The following is an 18571-nucleotide window of genomic DNA, read 5'->3' on the forward strand; positions in this document are numbered from 1 at the left end:
TGGTAACACTATAAACAAAAAGTATTGCACAGTGAAGAACTAGTATTACCAAGAATCTCACAATTAAATTAGAATATTTAAGTTTTCCCCTGCCATGAAATACGCACAGTAATAATAATAAAAACAGCAGCGACATAGGTGCAATCTAAAAGTATTACTTTCTCAGTGGCAGGTTCCTGGCAAAGGAGCAGTGTGTTAGAAGAAATAAGGAGGAGCTGTAGGAAGTGTGACAAAAGGAGAAGATTTGGCTCTCTGCTCAATGTGTGCTGTTTTCTATACTTGTTTATTTGTTTCTCAGTTGTTTTAGATCCCTGTGGCATGCAGGAGGAGATCTTTTATTACACTGGGTGTGAAATCACGCTAAGCCGCTTAGTCAATCAATTACAAAAAAAAAAAAAGTGTGTAAAAAGTTTTTTTTAAAGTTGGGTGGGGGCGTGCTGTCCTCTTTTGGAAATGTGTGCATGTTGAGATTATGCGTTCATCGGTTCCTTAGTCATCATCCATAAAGAAGATGAGGATGAGCCTGAAATGACTGGAGGGGACAAACCTTGACGAAGTATTGCGCAGCAGCAGCTAGCGGACAGGTGGCTGTCATCGTCACCGCACGCGCAATCGACCGGAAACGCGCGAGGGTCAGGCTCGAGACGTTTGATATAAAAATACGCGTGAGAGCAGCAGAAAGAGTACAAGAGAGTTGAATTCGATGTGACTTTTGAACAGACCCAAACGCAAAAAGACACGTTGGGTGTGTGCGTGCGTGCCCGCGCGTCTCCTCCAGCATCCGGCAAGGGGAAAGAGAGAGAGAGAGAGAGAGAGAAACAGAGCGAGAGAGAGCAGCACCAGCAGTCTGACAAAGCTGCACTCCCTCAAAGTTTGACATTTCCAGCGGCTACAGAAAGAGTTGTGCTCCGCCGCGACCATGGAGCCTCGGAAACGCATTGGTTTTGTACTGGTTGGAGTTTACCTGTGGGCAACATTCTGCTGTCAAGGTGGGTCACCGGAGCCTTCCGTCTGTATTCTGTATGCGTGCGTGAAAAGATGGCCAAAAAGACCGAGAGAGGAGCAATGGATTGACATGTTTTAAGACAGACTTCGGATTACTTCGGATGTTTATCGGTCATGAGATTTGTATCCAGTGTGTTTAAAAAAGCCAAGCACATGAGTTGTACATACTGTAGAGACTTTTAAAAAATAATAATAACAATGCTTGATTATAATGTTAAGTCAGCGTGGTAATATCAGTCGTGTGGCTATATATTTGCGGTATATTATTATTATATGCGCAAAGAGTGAATCCCTAAAGATTGCCACGGTTAAAAGTGCTGTATTACTGGATTTCCATGCTTGCAGCGCATGGCTCAGTGGCTGCATGTGTCTGCGCGTACACGATAGTGAGTGAACCTTCTTTAATAGAGTGGCGACAGCTGGCCCACAATAAGGAGGGCGTCCCGGCGGTGATGCACGAATTTCATGGGGCCATTCATCCCTTCAGTGTAATCTGCAATTAAAGGATTGTTAAATGCGCGACAGTGGAACTGAGCAAGAGAACCCTCAGACGAGGTTAAAAGTCTATGTCTGAATCCCTCGTTTTATTCTGTCTTTGTGCAGTAGTCTTTTTTTATTTTGATGCTGTTGAGAGGGTGCGGAGGTGGAGGGGGGTGTTGAACAGCCAGTTTCAAAAAGTGATTTCTTTACGTTTTAATTGCTCCAAGATTAATATCCCAACATGGTAGGACTTCAAGTAAGGAGGGTGCTGTATGCTTATGTGTCCTCTCAGCTTCTCCCAACAGGTTGCTTGCAGCTCTAAGAAGCCACATTGCTATTACAAAAGCAGGCAAACATACATTCTGTATAATAAAGTGGCTGGAGGAGGGGCATTTCCTGGAGAATGTTCAAGAGCAGTTTCTAAGAGACAAGTGTGAAGTTAAATGTTGTTCACGAGATGAGTCTGTGAATCTTCAAGGAAATTGTCTCGAGTGTAGTGCATCAAACCCTTTTCATTACTCAATGAATTAAGGGATTTGTCTTCTGAGCTCTACAATGCTGCACAAAACGTTGGTCATAATTCATAAGACACCTTTTGAAGGGGGATTTAAGCTGTCCTGAAATGAAAAGATGCTTATTCATTGATACTGGCAGTTATTCCCAATGAATGAGCATCATTGAGTTGTTGTTGTTTTTTTTCTTAATAATGTGCATTTCTACCAGCAACACTGAGTCACACAGTCCTTTCAGATCATACAGTACTTACTCTCAGTATAGTCTGTAAAATATGTCCAGGATCTAGTCCTTTCATAGCTCACTGAACATGATTATTTGCAGTGGACTTACCATAAAATTAAGGCTGCTAATGAGACAGTGTAGCATGATTGCTTATTATTCTGAAAAATCTATGTATACACCCTAAATGGGTAGCCATTTTTGTTGTTGTGTTTGACAACATTTAGGCGTATGCAGCTGATTCAGAGTCGGCCATGATGAAAACAGTTCAAAGGACAATTTCTCTTTGAATAGTTAGATATAAATGATTAAGACTGAAAACAAAACTGGGATGACTCATGGGTCTGTGTTCAGAGTGACTCAGACAAATGTTAATGGCTGCTGAAAACTGAGTATTTGTCTGAATTTTGCAATTTTCAGTTTATTCTTCAGCCCACATCTTTCCTTTTTGAGTTGGGTTTAACTACCATACCATACCATACCATACCATACCATACCATACCATACCATACCATCTTTATTTATGAAATACTTTAAAATAACCACAGCTTACACAAAGTGCTGTACATTAGAATTAAACAATAAACATACATAAGATATAAAAAACTATTAAAAAGTAAAAAAAATAAATAAAAGAAAAAAATACTACTTCATTTCAATTCTAGTATATCTACAGTATACAGCAGCAGCATCAAACCTGTTTCTAGGTTGATTAGCGCTGTTAAATAAATTTAAAAAAAAAAGAGTGGTACCTAGATGCTGACCATAGTGGAATAGTTAGCAGGCCATGAGACATTTCCCTCTGGACTTACTGGGGATCAGAATACAAAGTAAACTGTTGGTGGTCACACACCACGCCAAATGAAAAATGTTGGTCCTGGATGATAACATTTAAATCCCTCATTAGTTTTATTTTGAAAGTTTGTCTGTTTTATTTACAGGTTGTTACACCATCACCAAGGGGCTAGAAAAAAAATTGATGCAGCTTTAACCTCCTAGGACCTGGCGTCCACATATGTGGACATCACATTTTGGGTTATTTAGACCAAAATACTCAATTTTGCTCTACAAGGGCCTGATATCCACTTACGAGGACATTATACTGCTACCGTTCTATCGAAATTTTAAACGAATATCCTCATATGTGGCTCTCATTTTTTTTAGAAAGAAAAATTAGGTAAAAAGAAAAAATCTTCTAATTCTTTGTTTTTACATTCATCGGGTCATCAGCCCAAATATCAAAGAGAAATTAAAAATGCATGCCATGGAAGAGTTCGGGTCTTAGGAGGTTAAAGAACATTTCTTATAATAAATAATGCAGATCCAATGCACAAATCAATGTTGCTTACAAAAAAAAAGTATGAGACAACTTGTTTTTGGAATTATTAAATCATGTTTTTGTATTGACTAGAGCAATGGCAAAACCTCCTTAAAAACATATTTCCACTTCCCAGCAAAGTGACTTCATATTCTCAAGGAAACTTACTTGAAACACTCAGACACAGTTGGGCTGTCTTTCTTGCTTTTCAAATTCTGGATATGTATTGATCTTTTGCAGATGTTTGCAAACCATCTGCTTTAATGTGATTCGATTTTAAACTTGGCCAGCCTTCCTCGATGTTCAGACTCGCCAAGGCTAATCAATATTTAATCTGTCTTTGTGGTGTGGTAATTGTCATGATATCTGTTCTTTAGTTGAATGGTATCTGCTTTCATGTACATTCCTTCATGTGCTTGCAGTTGTGATCCTAACTCTGTAGGAGTATTTAAGAGGAAAACTATAATAACACACACAGCAAAATGTACAATATTAATGTGTATTTCTACAATAAACACTGAAGTAAAATTAAATAAAACACCCAACAAGGAAAAACTGTTTGTGTTTGATCTACATATGTGTTATATGCTAGATATGTAGATATTTAGTTATACCAAAAATATGCTTCTGGGAAATAATAAAATCCTTCCATAAATTTTCTACTTACCCAGTTCATGGTTAAGTACAAGAGGAAGGATACACCCTCATCAGGTAGCTAACACAGTAAAACAGAAAATATTCATACTTGCATCTACAGCCAATTCAGAATCACCAATTAGCCTAACTCCAAACATGTCTGCACAGGAACACATAAGTCCACACAGAAAGGCCCTAGCCAGTCTGTGGATTTGAACCCAAGACCTTCTTGTTGTGAGGCAACATTGACCCAATACCACTAAAGTAAGTGCTCAGATACATTAGCAGGGAAGTGTAATATCACTACAACAGAATTCCAAAGGTCCACAAATTCCACTCAAAGGGAAAAAAAAGTTTAATGTAGGAGAGTAATATGTGGAAGCATAATTTTTCACTTTAATGAGTTTTAGGTTTTGTTTTTTACTCACTGCTTAGTTTTGTATTTACTTACTGTTCGGTGCAGGAAAACCCTTTTACTTTCACAAAGTAACCACATTTAATTGTCTATTTTCTGGGTTACACAGAAGTGACAAGTAACACCCTATTTAATATGTGACTGGTCGCCTGACAAGAACTGACAGAAGAAAGGCAACCACTTGAACAAAGATATATTGAATACAAACCTATTTGTACAATGCCAAAAACAAATGTAATGTCTGATAACATGGAAATGCAGTTTGGGAGCACAAGTTTTAGAAGTCAGGGCTCAAAATGCGAGTGACAATTTTCTGGGCAGAGCTCATACCTCACAAGAAGGACCACTGAGAGTTGGTATGAGGGCCTTTATTCCACCAGCTATCAGCTTTTTAAACAAGGTTCAATTTTCCCTGTCGGTTGTTGTAAACACTGACAACAGATTGTTTTCATTGCAATCTTGCTGACGGTCACACTTAAAGTGGTACAATGGTCTTTTATTCATTGTCCTGTGAATTTCACTTTTTACTACTCTGTGTAAACCAACCTACCTTTTGCAGGCATTAAAGATTGACTCTCCTCTGCTCAAGCCCGTCTTTGGCCTGCTGTCCTCAAGTGTCCCTTTTATTGCTGGAAGCCAAAAGCTGTTAGGGTTTCCCTTTGGCTGGCAAAAGCAATATGGTGTACAGTAAGATGGGAAACCCAGATAAGAATTTGCTTCAGGAAGTATAGTTTCATTTTTCCCCCAATATATTTTCAGTTTGTAAAACAAAGTTTTTAGTGTCGTTTAAGGAGCGAAGAATATATGGTTTTCAGTTCAGTTATGGTAATTACAACTGTAAGATTTTGGACACAATGACAGGAATAGATTTTGGGGCAAACTTTAGGAAATGACATGCTGTACTTAATTGCTGGATTTCCACCTTATGGATGTAATATGTAGTATTGTGAAAAAAAAATGCATGATTGCTAGAAATTAAAGGAAAAAATGAAAATAAGAGAAGCACCCCAAGGAAGACCAGTTCTACTGTCAGCTGTGTTACTTTAAGCCTAATTTTAAGTACATGAAAATGAATAATGTCCAACATGCATCAGGTTTGTGTGTAACTGAGAGATTATGATTTGTTTTCTTTGCCAAGAAGAATGACAACAGTACAGATGCCAGTATGTGTAGTATTTTAAAGACAGCATACAACTTCAAGGGTGAACCACTTATAAACTAAATTGTCTTTCTGTCTACTGCTGTAGAATCCAGACAATAAAAAAGAAAAAAATATTTTCATTGCCGTTAACTACACTGTACTGGTATGTCCTGTGCATCTGTATCATTGCGTTCAGAATTAATTAATTAAAACTGAAAAAGAGCTACAGTTGCAATCTGGGTGATGGAAGTATGACTTGACGATGGAAAACTGGGGCAGAATCCTGTCTGTCAGTGGCAGGCTCTGAGGGTGAGATGAATATTTTGAGGATGTAGCTATTTGTGTAAAAAAAAAAAAATTGAGGATAAGACCACCCACAGAGCATGAGAAAATATTTCCCTAGCTTTTGCTTTTAAAAGAAAAACTAACCTAAAATATTTCTTATTTTAAGTTAATATTCTTAAGTGTTTTTTGGCATTGTTCTCTCAGTGGGTAATGATCGACTTTTTTGGACTGTATTTTTGGATTTATCGTGATAATAGAAGTAAACATCAGATACAAAAATGTAATTCTGTAAAGATACTAAAAAAATATATTTTTAAGGAATTATGAAGTTACCATAGAGAAAAATGAACAACATGCCTTTTTTGAATCTTCAGCTAAAGCTTTGTAGTAGTTCAGGGAGGTTAATATACAACATAGATGTTTTACACTCCTTGAAAACTGCTGCCTTTTAATTCTCCCTATGTTAAGAATTAACATAATTAATTAGATTTGTATGCTGCAGCAACACTAGAAAGAGTGTAAACATTATTAGATTACAATAATTAACACATGAACAACATCAAGCATTTCTAAGATCTTACTATAGGTTTTACTGTATGTGCAGTTGTGTATTTGAAGAAAAAGAAGGACAACAAAGAGGCATTTCATAACTTAAAGTGAGCATTATTTGTATTTTAGTCAACCAGTCAGCCTAGTAATCTCTCTAGTGTGTTCTGGAGAGATTAGATCTCCATTACATGACTGAAACACTTTACCTAGAAGGTGCCTAGGAGGCATCTTGGTCCGATGCTCAAACCACCTTAAATGGCTCCTTTTGATGTGGAGGAGTAGCAGCTCTACCAAACTCTCCCCTCTTAGCTGTGCCTAGAAATTCTGTCCATAAATATTATGAACAGAATTGGTGGTAAACGGCAGACCAACAGGCACTGAGAACAAGATTTTTTGCTGCTAGTGCAAACTAAGCTCTCACTACAGTTGTGCAGGAAACAGAAACAATTACAAACAGCTACAGCTAAATAAACTATAGCCAATTATAACACACAATTTAGCTCGTGCTATGTTCAGGATCTTTGTTGCTTTTTAACACAACATTTTTCAGGGTTTTTCTTATAATGTAAATATGAACCTATAGTTTTGTTGTGGAGATTTCATGTTTGCAGGATGCCCATTCCTTGAAGGAGAAGCAACAGTCCTAAATGTTCTAAATTTGTAGATGGCATGCAGCTATTACCATTTCATTATTTTTCTGAAGTCTGCTTTCTTAAGTTTGCTGTACAATAACACATCGCAAGTACACACATACACATACGCATGATATTTCTGTCTTATTGTGAAGGTTTATAGCAAGACAGATTTCATTAATTGCCATGTTGACACCCATTTAGAGATGTATATTATTTGTAGTGGCTCTTTGACGGGTCTCTTTACTGTTCAGCTTGTTTTTTTCTTGGCTCACTTCATTTTACTGACTCTCAACACTTTTGCTGGCTGCCACTTTCAGCCATTATGCAGATTTCCTGTCACCCCAAGATTTAGGAGTGGCCTATCACTCGCCAACACCCTCACTCACAAATGAACAGCTAGATGCCTTTGTTTATTTTTGCCTCATTAGCTAATTAGTCATTCACTCGGTCATTGTCGGTGCACTCACGTCTTGGCTGTCACTTGGTAATTGCTGGAATATGTTAAGACAACATCTAATTTGGACATGGATCACTGGGGAGAGGCAGACTGAGACCTTTTCAACTGTGACTGAAAATGACACTGAAGTAGAGAAGTTTAGAAAATTATCTAATGTCATCCTTTAATGAGAGAAGCTGCTGCTCTAAGGTTTTTGGGGAACTCAGAGAGACTGTGAGAGATATGCAACCAACCAGGAATCCTAAAATAAAATATATGAAGTCCATATATTCTTCCACCAATAACTCAAAAGAGCCAATCAGAAGCTTTAAAACAGCTGAAATGGGAAGCCAGTGTTGTTGTTCTGGAGAAGAAAGTATACACTTGATGTTCACATCTGTGTTGCGCACACATTTCTACATGTTACTATAGGAAGAACATAGTCAGGATTTTCATTGTATGTTGCATGGCATTTATTCAAATGCTGTGGTAGGAGCCCGAAACAGTAATTATATTGGTACTCTGTATAATTTATGTCATTGTGACATAATCCAAAGTCACCAAACATTATTAAAGTTTTTTCATCAGATTTTTATGTCTTGGTGTTCACTGAACCTAAAGTTATGGCTCTCTTCCATTTGTTTTACCAGAGCCTTGATTGTGTAAATTCCCCCTTGTTCTATATTTATATCAGTTGCTGTCTTTTTCAAAAGCAACACTGCAAGGCATTATAGCACAAAATATTCACATATTCTAAATAATACAGCTGAACTGTGAGATTCAGATTAAAAATTCTAACAAGTATATAATAATGTTCAACACAGGTTTACTGTAAAGACTAGTTTGATAACAATAGTGTTTTGTTTTGTTTTGTCTGGTTACACTAACAGATACACACTTAGAGCTGCAACCACCAGAGTCACACTTGAACACAAAAACTGTTTGAAATGTGGACTCAACAGCTGTGTGACATGACAGCTCCATCGATTTGACCATCCATCATCACTCTGCTTACCCTGCTCACCCTGCCTGCTGTGAAAGGGCCTTAACAGCAACTTGGTTAAAGTCACTGCTTTGACCGCCACTCAAAGTAATTATATTTCAAATTACGACAGCAGCACTGATAAAAAATAATTTTAGCATTGTGGATGTGCTATACCCTCGTGACTGCCTGGGCTTGTTTTTGCTTGAGGGACTGTGCTGTAATACTTGTAATTGTTCAGTGTAAACCTCTTGATGAGGCATAATGAATACAGGAGAGAAAAAAGGGAAACACGGTCAACACAATTAAAGTTCAATGATTTAATGTGCTCATCACATTCACCTTAGTGCGACTTAATCAGTATTTATTGCAGGATTTGACACTGCATGAACAATGTTGGTTGTAACTGCAATAACAGTGCTGATTAGATTTAATATGGGTGGAGTAACTGTTTGATTGTTTTACAAAGTTACTGGATTGAGTGAAAAAGAAAAAGGATGTGCACAGCAGAATTTAAATTGATCAGTTCCTTGTACCATTGTTCCTTTGGTTTCCTTTGCTAGTTCATTTTCCTCTTTTACCATAGGGCAAATCTGTACAAGTTAAAAAGTGAGTGACTATCTTGCTTCATTTTGGTTATAATTCTCAATTTATTCCCTGCAGTTTGTCATGGTGGAGTGTACCAGAGAAAGCTGTATCGTGATCTGATGGTAAACTACAATCGACTTGAGAGACCAGTCCAAAATGACTCTGCACCCATTGTGGTCGAACTCGGCCTCACTTTGCTACAGATTATTGATGTGGTGAGTCTGTGTGTGTTGTGAAGTGCCGAGAATATCTGAAGACTGTTGAAAGATTACTTTTGGAGATCAACACAGAGGATGAGGGTTTTTTTAAGACAAGTTGTACAGCAGCACACTGCCTGCAACAAACACTCATCTCGCAGCCAGTGGCACATAGAAGCCACTGCTGTTAGTTCAGTTTGAGAGGATGATTACTTTTACTGAAAACAAGCTTGAGGTTTATTGCCTACCCTAATAACAGGATTACAAAAAGGTGTTGGTCTTCTAATAATGGTTCTTATCTCTTATTAGAATCAGAATACTTCATTAATCCCAATCCAAAATAATGAAAAATAACAGAATGGGGAAAAAAACAGGGGTAATAGCAACAGGCTGCGTGCAGGTCGGTGCAAATGTGCTAAATATTTATCCTAAAAGATTGATTACGTGAATCTTTTCCAACTTATACTTGAAAATGAAGCAATAGCATTCCTTGATTAAATAAAAACGTTTTCTCATCTATTTGTCACTTTCTTTCCATACCTCCCTTGCCCAGCGTTATATGTGTTTTGGGCTTATAATGCTGTCTTACTTTGTGAAACTTGATGCATGTCTTTTAGGCTTTTTTATATTGAAGGTATTTCATCTTTCTTTATGCATCTTTTGTACTTCTTTAAAACTGTGACGTTGAACTTCAAACTATTATTCCTACAGTGTCAAACCCAGTCAAGGGGGAAAAATTAAAGATTGACATGCTGAAAATGCTAACCATATCCTAACCAAAGGCAGTACAGAGTGCCTCTCTAGATATTCCTGTAGAAGGTTTTCAAGGTAAAAGTTATCTACAGTGTCAAACACTGTCAGTTTTCAGTTTGTTGTTTTTGAAAACAACAATAAAGATCAAATATTGTAAGATATTTTAATTTCTTCTTCAGCTATTTTCTCTTTAAATAACTCTGCTCTTCTATGCTATGCTAAATTGCTGCTTATATTTGTCACCAGAAATAGGAGAAATAACCTCTAAAACAGAGGTTAGAAGGTTTCATAATGGTGACTCAGCCTAAGAATATATTGTTACTTGACAATTTTTTAAATTGTTTTGTCACCTCAAACACTTATTACCCCAAAGCATTATTATATTAAATTAGAGCTGATTAACAATGTCGTCATGTCTTCCTAACTAGTCAACAAGCTAAGGCATATGGAAAAATATAATTCGAGTGCTCAACAGACAGATTTAGTTATTTTTGACTGCATATTTCGATCCCAGACAACATTTTCCAGCCTGAATACTTAATTAGCCACCTAACATTAGCTGGTTGCCACTCCTTTAAACACTTCCTGCACAACACAATACAATACCTGTGTTTGTCTTCTTCATTTTATGGATATCATTTGAAGTGGTACCCTGAGAGAAAAGCTTGACTTAAAGCATCCATTCTTATTTTTGTGTCCTACATTTTATACCCACAAACACACACCCATACACACACCATTTAGCTCAACAAGGCACAATCCTCCCTTTCTCTGACATTCTTCACTCTTTTTCATGTTAAACCCACAGCTCTTAAATTGACACTTCTGTAGTTTGAGTAGATTTTCTGTCACATCTCATATTTTGCTCCTTCAGTGTTTGCTCTACACTCAGTCAAGTGTTTCCTCCTGTTCCCCATCTCATACACCTACTCTTGCACAAAAACACACAAACCTCCTGCCTTCTGGCCCTACCACACAGCCAGGGCACTCAACCAAAAAAGCCAAGCCGACACCCTGTCACATCCCAGAGTCAGCCCTGTGACAAGACATGAGGTTTCCTCATGATAACTACATGGTGGTACAGTAAGTCTCATACACTAGACTCCTATTCTAATTCTATTGTTAATATGAAGTCTCAAACAGCGCACACTAAAAACATTTTAATGCATTTTAGATCTTGAGCTTCCATATGGAGAATCAGAACCAAGCAGCTTCCACATGGAATCTCTGAAGAACTCGTCACATAGTTACATGACTACAAATTTCTTTTCTTTTAAAACTATTTTATAGTTATTGTAGTTTATGTTATGTAAATATGTATAGTGTGCATGTATGTGCATGTATGTGCATGTATGTGTGTTTGTGTGTTGGTCGTTTATGTATTGTTGTGCTGTTAGATGGCTTGATAAATAATGAATAAGCTGGCAAAACCAGATGAATTAATGCTTACTGGGCATCTGTAAATAATGTAAACCTTGCTGTGTCTGTGTATATGTATGTGTGTATAATTGCAATGTGTGTGTAATATGGCCTTTGATTCCTCCATCTGCTCCTGGGTAACTCTCTAACCATGGAAATAGGGCAGGTTGATGCCCACTGGGTCCACTGCCATGAATAATGCCATACACAGACAGACTGATGGACAACTGGTAACCATATAGTATAAAGTGCCACCATGTGTCTCATGCACCTTATTAGGAAACCAGTAAAGTTCATTGCAGATATGTAACAAAGTATATTTAATTGAGGACAACACATATATACCCTTTCATTCTTTTGAGTTTCTCTTTTACCTCTGAGTGAACAACTATGAATGAGAAATAAATATTTGCAATTTTACTTTACCACACATTTATACTTGAATACTATAGGTGTTGCGTTCTTAACTGATTAGGGTTTTACATTAAAAAATAAATAAAAATAATTTAAAAAAACATGTACTATGACATTATTATAAATTTAAATATGAAATCGAATGAATAATGAGCTCTAATCCGGCTATCAACATTAAATTTGCACAATCATCGTATAGCCTCAATGAAGATGATTCAGTGATAAAATATAACAGTCACAATTTTGATGTACCATGGCCAATTCCACTGTTAAAAACTCATCTGCAGGATTTTTGCCAAAAAACGCTTCATTGAAGACACATTCTCAACAAGTTTTTGTTATAAAAACATACTTTCACACAATGAGAATTTCCTGTGGTGATAATTTTAAAAAATATTAATACTAGTCATAAATGCTTAAGTAAACCATTTTGAATACTTCTTCTTCAATTGCCAAGTATGCTCATGCTACATTCAAAGTAAGATGGAAGTCTGTTTGCTTTGGGATAATAGTATTACTTAACAACTCTGGAGGAAGATTCTTGACTCTTGAGGAAGATTAAAATAGTCAGAAAAAATGCTTGTAACAGATGTTTCTTTGCACAAGAGCAGGCACTTCTTCGCTTCTGTTCATGTTTGATTCAATCAACCCTGAGATATAAAGTATCTGCAGAGAGATGCTCCTCTTTCAGATAAACTGATGCATTGCAGCAGAAGCATGACCGTATCCATTGACCTGTATATAAAAGAACGAATTTTCACTATTCTTTGTCCCGATGAAGCTCTATTATTCAAAGAAACTGATGGGAAATATAAAGTCAATGCAAGTACATGAAGCACAATAGAGTTTTCTAAGAAGATATTATTTATTTCAGATTTTAGAATTTGTTGTCTTCCCTGTTTGGTGATTCTCTATCTTTGAAATATTGATCCTTTCATCTGGATTGGAAGAAAAAGAGGTAGGACGTTATCCTATTGTTCCAAGCTGGGTACATAACTGAATGAACTCCACAGATGAAATCCTCTTTCTGGGGGAAAATGCACATGAAGATTTCAAACAAAGAACTATTTCATATGTGTATTACATTTTTCAGCCTTGAATGCTATATCGCTTGCAGTGAAATACAGATAAAGAGCTGTTATTAAATGCAAGTGTCCATCAAGCACAGCCTACAAAAACCAATCACAGTAGATTTATGAAAAGATTAGAGAGTTTATAGCGGGTGTCACAGAGCTGATATTGCAGCTCAGTGAAATCTCACAAAACACCAAAAAAAGAGAGGTCAGCCACAAAATAGAGCAAAAACATAGCAACCTTAAAGCAAAGCCAGGTCTCCAAAACTGTACATTAGGTTGTACACCAGAGGGACATAAAATGTTTCTTTGTAACGTATACAATAGAAGGCTGTTCCATTTCAACTGTGGAGAAGGAAGCCTGTTTAAAAGAAGCAGAGATTAGAAAGGACAGGTGGAGATAAGATTGTAGTTTGGGGGGAGTTAGGGAGGAATTGAGGAGGCAAAGGGATAGGGGGATGAGGGGGTGTAAACTGTGAGAATCGATTTTCACTACAAAGAGAAGTTAAAGCAGTGCTTTGCTTGGCTTGTCGCTGATGACACAAAGTTAAACCTTTGAAAAACTGTGGTAGTTGATTATACATCCTGATAATCATGACGGAGAATGTTAATGAAATTTGATGTTGTATGGTGTGTGCTGCTACATTTACAATTTAGAATAAGAATAAAACTGGTAACTGTAAAAAAAAATCTCATTTACTTACATTGTTTTTTTTTAATTGAGGTGACCACAATCCTGAGTGTGTGTGTCTATGTATAGTAAGTATGTTCAGAATTTCCATTATATACCTATGTGAAAAAAAAATCCTCTTTTTAGTGAAAGACTGAAAAAAAACATGTAGAGACAGGGTAGCATAGTCTACAGAATTTTATTTTGTCAAGACCAGTATCCTACACATTATAACTTCCTTTTTTTGCGTATGACTTAGGTTTAGTTATAGTTTTTGTTAAAATCTCTTCTCATGAATTCCTATGTAAGTGCATTTTCACAAATGCACTTGTGCCCTGACCTTTTTCAAGATATTACAGAATGTAGCTGCGTGTAAAAAAGCAAGTGTCCAACCTTATCAGATCAGATATTAGACAGTTTTGCCATCAGCCCCTTAGTAGAAAGTCTGTGTAATATATGATTGTACTGCATATGAGAATAGGTGAATCACTGCATGCATTTGCTTGCTCCTTGCAGGCTCTACGCAGGTCTAAATCAAATAGAGCACTTCCAGTAATGGGCAGCATCTGAAGCAGACTAACTCCTGTTAAGCACTGCATGCAAGAAGGTGCAATGTCCTGACCTAATTCTCTTGACACTGTCTAGAGTTCATGTTCATGTCCATGTGGAAATGGGTTTATATCACTGGCTGTACCATGTTCTCATTCAGGAACCACAGGGATTCAATATTGTGTATGGTGTCATAGCAGTTTCCCAGGTGGAAAACTCAGACTCAAAATTGGTTGATTACCAATCAGAACCTCACACTAGATAGATAAAAGGGCCATGGGTCAGTACACTTGTTTAAGAACGTTTCCCCCTCTGGCTAGCTTCGCTTTCCTGTGATGTTGAGGATAATTTCTGGCTTAACCCAGATCAGAGATAGTGCTGAGGCAGAACAAATGTGTTTAGGATTCTTTATATGCAAAATATGTTTTAATGGATTTATATTGGTAAACACAAAGAAATTATTCTCTTCTTTGTCAGTTGCCTATTTTATATGGTATATTTACTTTAATTTACTATAGTTCTAGTGTAAATGAGCATCTATAAATGCTTTGTTAATACATTTATTGTGCCTTTTTATTGAAAATAGAAAATCATGGTTGCCAATATTAAGTGCACTGGCAGTAGCTTTTAAATTTTGAGTTAGATTTTGGAGGGCCAAGTGACAGGTATAATTTTCAACACGTCCTGTGATTGCCCTGGGGTGTCTCTCTGTTAGCATATGCCTGAAACACTTCACCTAGTAGGTGCCCAGTAGGCATCCTAGTCAGACCCTGAACCACTTTAGCTGGATTCTTTGGATACTGAGAAGTAGCTGCTCTACTATGACCCCTTTCTGGCTGAGCTCCTCAACCAATCTCATAGTCTGAGCCCAGAGGAAACTCATGGCCATAGGTGAGAGTAGGAACATAGATTGTCTGGTAAGCTGGCAGCTTTCCTTTCACGCTCAAGTCACGCTTCACAACAAACAGATCTGTACAGCAGCCACGTCAGTGCTGACACTACAACAATCAGTCTGTCAGTCTCCGACTCCACTCTCTACTTGGGGTAACCCTTCTAGGTGCATTACCCATTTCTGGCTGAGAACCATGGCCTCAGACTTGTTTTTGTTATATTTTAATCCTACAGAGAGGAGATCCTGAGGCCACCAAACCAGAAACCTTGCTCTACTTGCCTGCAACTAGAAAGTCTGTACACAAAAGTTGTGAACAGGATCAGTGACAAAGGACAGTTTTACTCAAATAAAGGACTTAAAATACCCTCAAACATCCTCCAAAATTATTGTGAAGAATATGTCAACGCCTCTCTAAAACAATTTAATGGAAACATTATCAAAGTACTATTTACTGTTTGACTACCGTTTTTAGATTATACTATTAGGCGAGCAATATTCAACAGAGGGGATATATGTGACAGTGATTCATTTCTAGTATTTCAAATCTATTTAGCAGTAAAATATAGAATCAAAGTTTACAAGCTACTGTATATATCTTAAAGAAGGGTTTTCCTAACATCTCAATGAACATCAAGAATCATTCCAAGCAAATATTTCAGTGTACATGTGGTCTCCCAACTAATGTTTAAAGATAGTCTTAAAAACATCTGAAGGTGACCTGTAAGGTCATATCTAACCATACTTCACCACTTGGACTGTTTCACAAAATAAGAAATCCTGAACATCCAGAGGGAGAAAAATAAAAGTAACAGCGTGAAAGAGTCTGATAAGACAGAAAACTGTTCAGAAGCTTAGTTCTGACAAACAGAGAAAAATAGAGAGTACAGTAAATTGATTTCATGATTTTATCTCAGTAACTTTAAAGGGAAAGTTTTGAAAGGGTTGAAATAACTGTATTATTCCAGCTTCAGTCATGGGTAGAAGATAATGTGATAAGTCACTTCAATGAATCCATGAATGTTAAAAAGGGGCTATTCAATGAAGAAACACAGCACGAGATCATCCAGTTACCCACAAGCAGCTTGCAAGTGTTTCAGATCCAAGGCAGTGATAAAACATGAACCCAATGTATCAGTAATAACACAAGGAGCAAAATGTGCTGCTGTCATGTAGGATTTCACAAAACAGACTCTAGTTCATTCACATCTCAGTTTCCCCCCCTGCATTGTTCCTGTCTCTCTTTATCCAATACTACTACTACTATTTCTTCTATGACTTGCTTTGTTGAAGCATCTCTGAAATCAGTTTTCTCTGAATATTTTTTGCATTTATTGCTCTCACTCTCATCTCACTACTTCTAGAATCATAAAAGAATCAACAGCCATCCTCTCTGTTTTTCTCCATCTGAACATTTGACCATGAGTTGGACTTTAGGAGCTTCTGTGTATTTATACTTTCACAATATGGATAGAAATGGCTGTATGCTCATCTCTTTCTTGAAAAGCACTCACCCTGTCTATTGTCAATGGAAATTGTTGCTTGACCCTGTTTCTTTATTATTTTTGCTTCTGTTTAAAATATTGATATATGTTACTTCTTTGACGTGGCAATGGAAAAACCTTGTAAATAAGAGAATGCTGAAAAAGTACATCATTGTCATTCAGTTAGCCGGCAGCTCAGACTCGTATGAGATGCTGTTTGACTTCATTGCCGATCTGTCTCATTATTGTGCCTTATGTTTACCAGAATTGAATAATTTCTTTCTTTCTTTACTCTTGCCCTGTAGAATATTGTCATTTACTATCTGCCTGCACCCATGTCAACTCACTGCTGATTATTCTCTCCGTCTCCTTTTGTTCCCCTCCAGGATGAAAAGAACCAAGTGTTGATAACAAATGCCTGGCTGCAGCTGGTACGTCTCACTTTTAAGTCCTTTTTTGTGTGATCACTGCACAATAATTGTCGTTTAGTATATTTTTGGAAGCCATATGTGGGCTGTGTCATTCATATTTTCAATAAGTGTACACATCTGACTGCTCTTGAAGGCATAGCACAAGCTACAACCAATAACCTTTTGTTTTTAACAAAAACAATTTCTGGGAACAAACAAGAAACAGCACGATGCAGTTTTATGGCAGACATCTTTAACTGCCAAGTATAAAGGAAAAATTATGTTAAGATAAGATAATAATAGGATAATATGATATTATATAATATTTAATAATAGCATGGTATCATAAGGCTATTTATTGTCAGCATTGTAGCAGGGGAAGGTGATAGAAATATATTTTCAAAGATATTCTTTCAGGACTCAAGATTTAAAACACTGGGTTACTTTCTTTTGCCGTTTAAGCTTTTCTATTTTACCTTTGTTTTACTCTTAAAAATGATATCTGATTTGACATTCTCAACATTTAAAATACAAATTTTAAATCTTGGTTCCTATTTCAGAACATGAACAAACATAATGTTTTCAGGCAACTCATATTAAAATAACACTTATAATATGTCTTAATTATAGTCATGGCTTGGCTACATCCAGGTCATTGTGCTATGGAGGTGAGGCTAAAGCCACAGAAAAATCAACATCCTCCTCAACTAATACAGTCACACACTGAAATACAAAAATAGTGCCGTTCCTACAGACAGGTGACAAAGAAAGACATTACTTTTTAAGTTTTTAGGCCACTACATGCCAGTCTCTGGGATATTCCTGGACTTATCAGCATTCCCATATTCCCAAAGATATTCTCCCACTTAATATTTTGATAATGGTCTTGGCAGCGTCTGTCTAACACATCAATCCAAAATCTCCCATAGGTGTTCAGCTGGGTTGAGTTCTAGTGACTGTGAAGTGACTCACATCCATTTCATACACATCAAACCACTGAACCATAAACCCCTAGTGTCTTGTGGATAGGTTCATTGTCAGCTTGTCCAGGATCACTGCCGTCAGCACAGAAATATGTCATCATAAATTTGACCACTCAGAACAACTTTGTATTGATCTGTATTTATCATGTTCCCTAAGGAGGTAAGTGGACCAATCCATGCTAACTAAATACTGCCCAAAGCATAACTGCTACACAATATCTTCATTGTAGAGAGTCAACAGTTCAGGTTTTTACTTTGTTGTGGTGTAGAGGTATTTAATACAAAATATGTAGATTCCTGTTAAAAGTCCATCTGTGAGATTCACCTTTACTGGAAATAACTTGCACTAAGTTGAAGTAATTGTTTCCTGTATGACGTCATTAGTCTCTCATGTCATTGTGGGACAAATTTGATACTGTTGATATATTCTATTTTTTTATTTTTTTTTAGTTAATTGAGGTTTGCAGATATTCGTTAATGCTGAACCCTCCATGGTGGCTGTTAGTCAGGAGGTAGAACAGGTCA

The 18571-nt window shown here is 36.9% G+C and overlaps 1 protein-coding gene across 1 annotated transcript in view; it reads left to right on the forward strand.

The window, feature by feature from the left end:
- Nucleotides 1–522: 522 nt before the first annotated feature.
- Nucleotides 523–18571, forward strand: part of LOC102304346 (neuronal acetylcholine receptor subunit alpha-7) — a 39425-nt gene continuing 21376 nt past the window's right edge. The window contains exons 1-3 of the mRNA XM_005944857.3: nucleotides 523–989; nucleotides 9281–9420; nucleotides 17040–17084. Of these exons, the coding sequence (XP_005944919.1) occupies nucleotides 920–989; nucleotides 9281–9420; nucleotides 17040–17084 (255 nt within the window). The 5' untranslated portion in view covers nucleotides 523–919. The remainder of the gene's footprint in view (nucleotides 990–9280; nucleotides 9421–17039; nucleotides 17085–18571) is intronic.

This window comes from Haplochromis burtoni, unplaced genomic scaffold (assembly GCF_018398535.1).
Source record: "Haplochromis burtoni strain Fernald_Lab_line unplaced genomic scaffold, NCSU_Asbu1 Contig_421, whole genome shotgun sequence".
NCBI lineage: Eukaryota > Metazoa > Chordata > Actinopteri > Cichliformes > Cichlidae > Haplochromis > Haplochromis burtoni.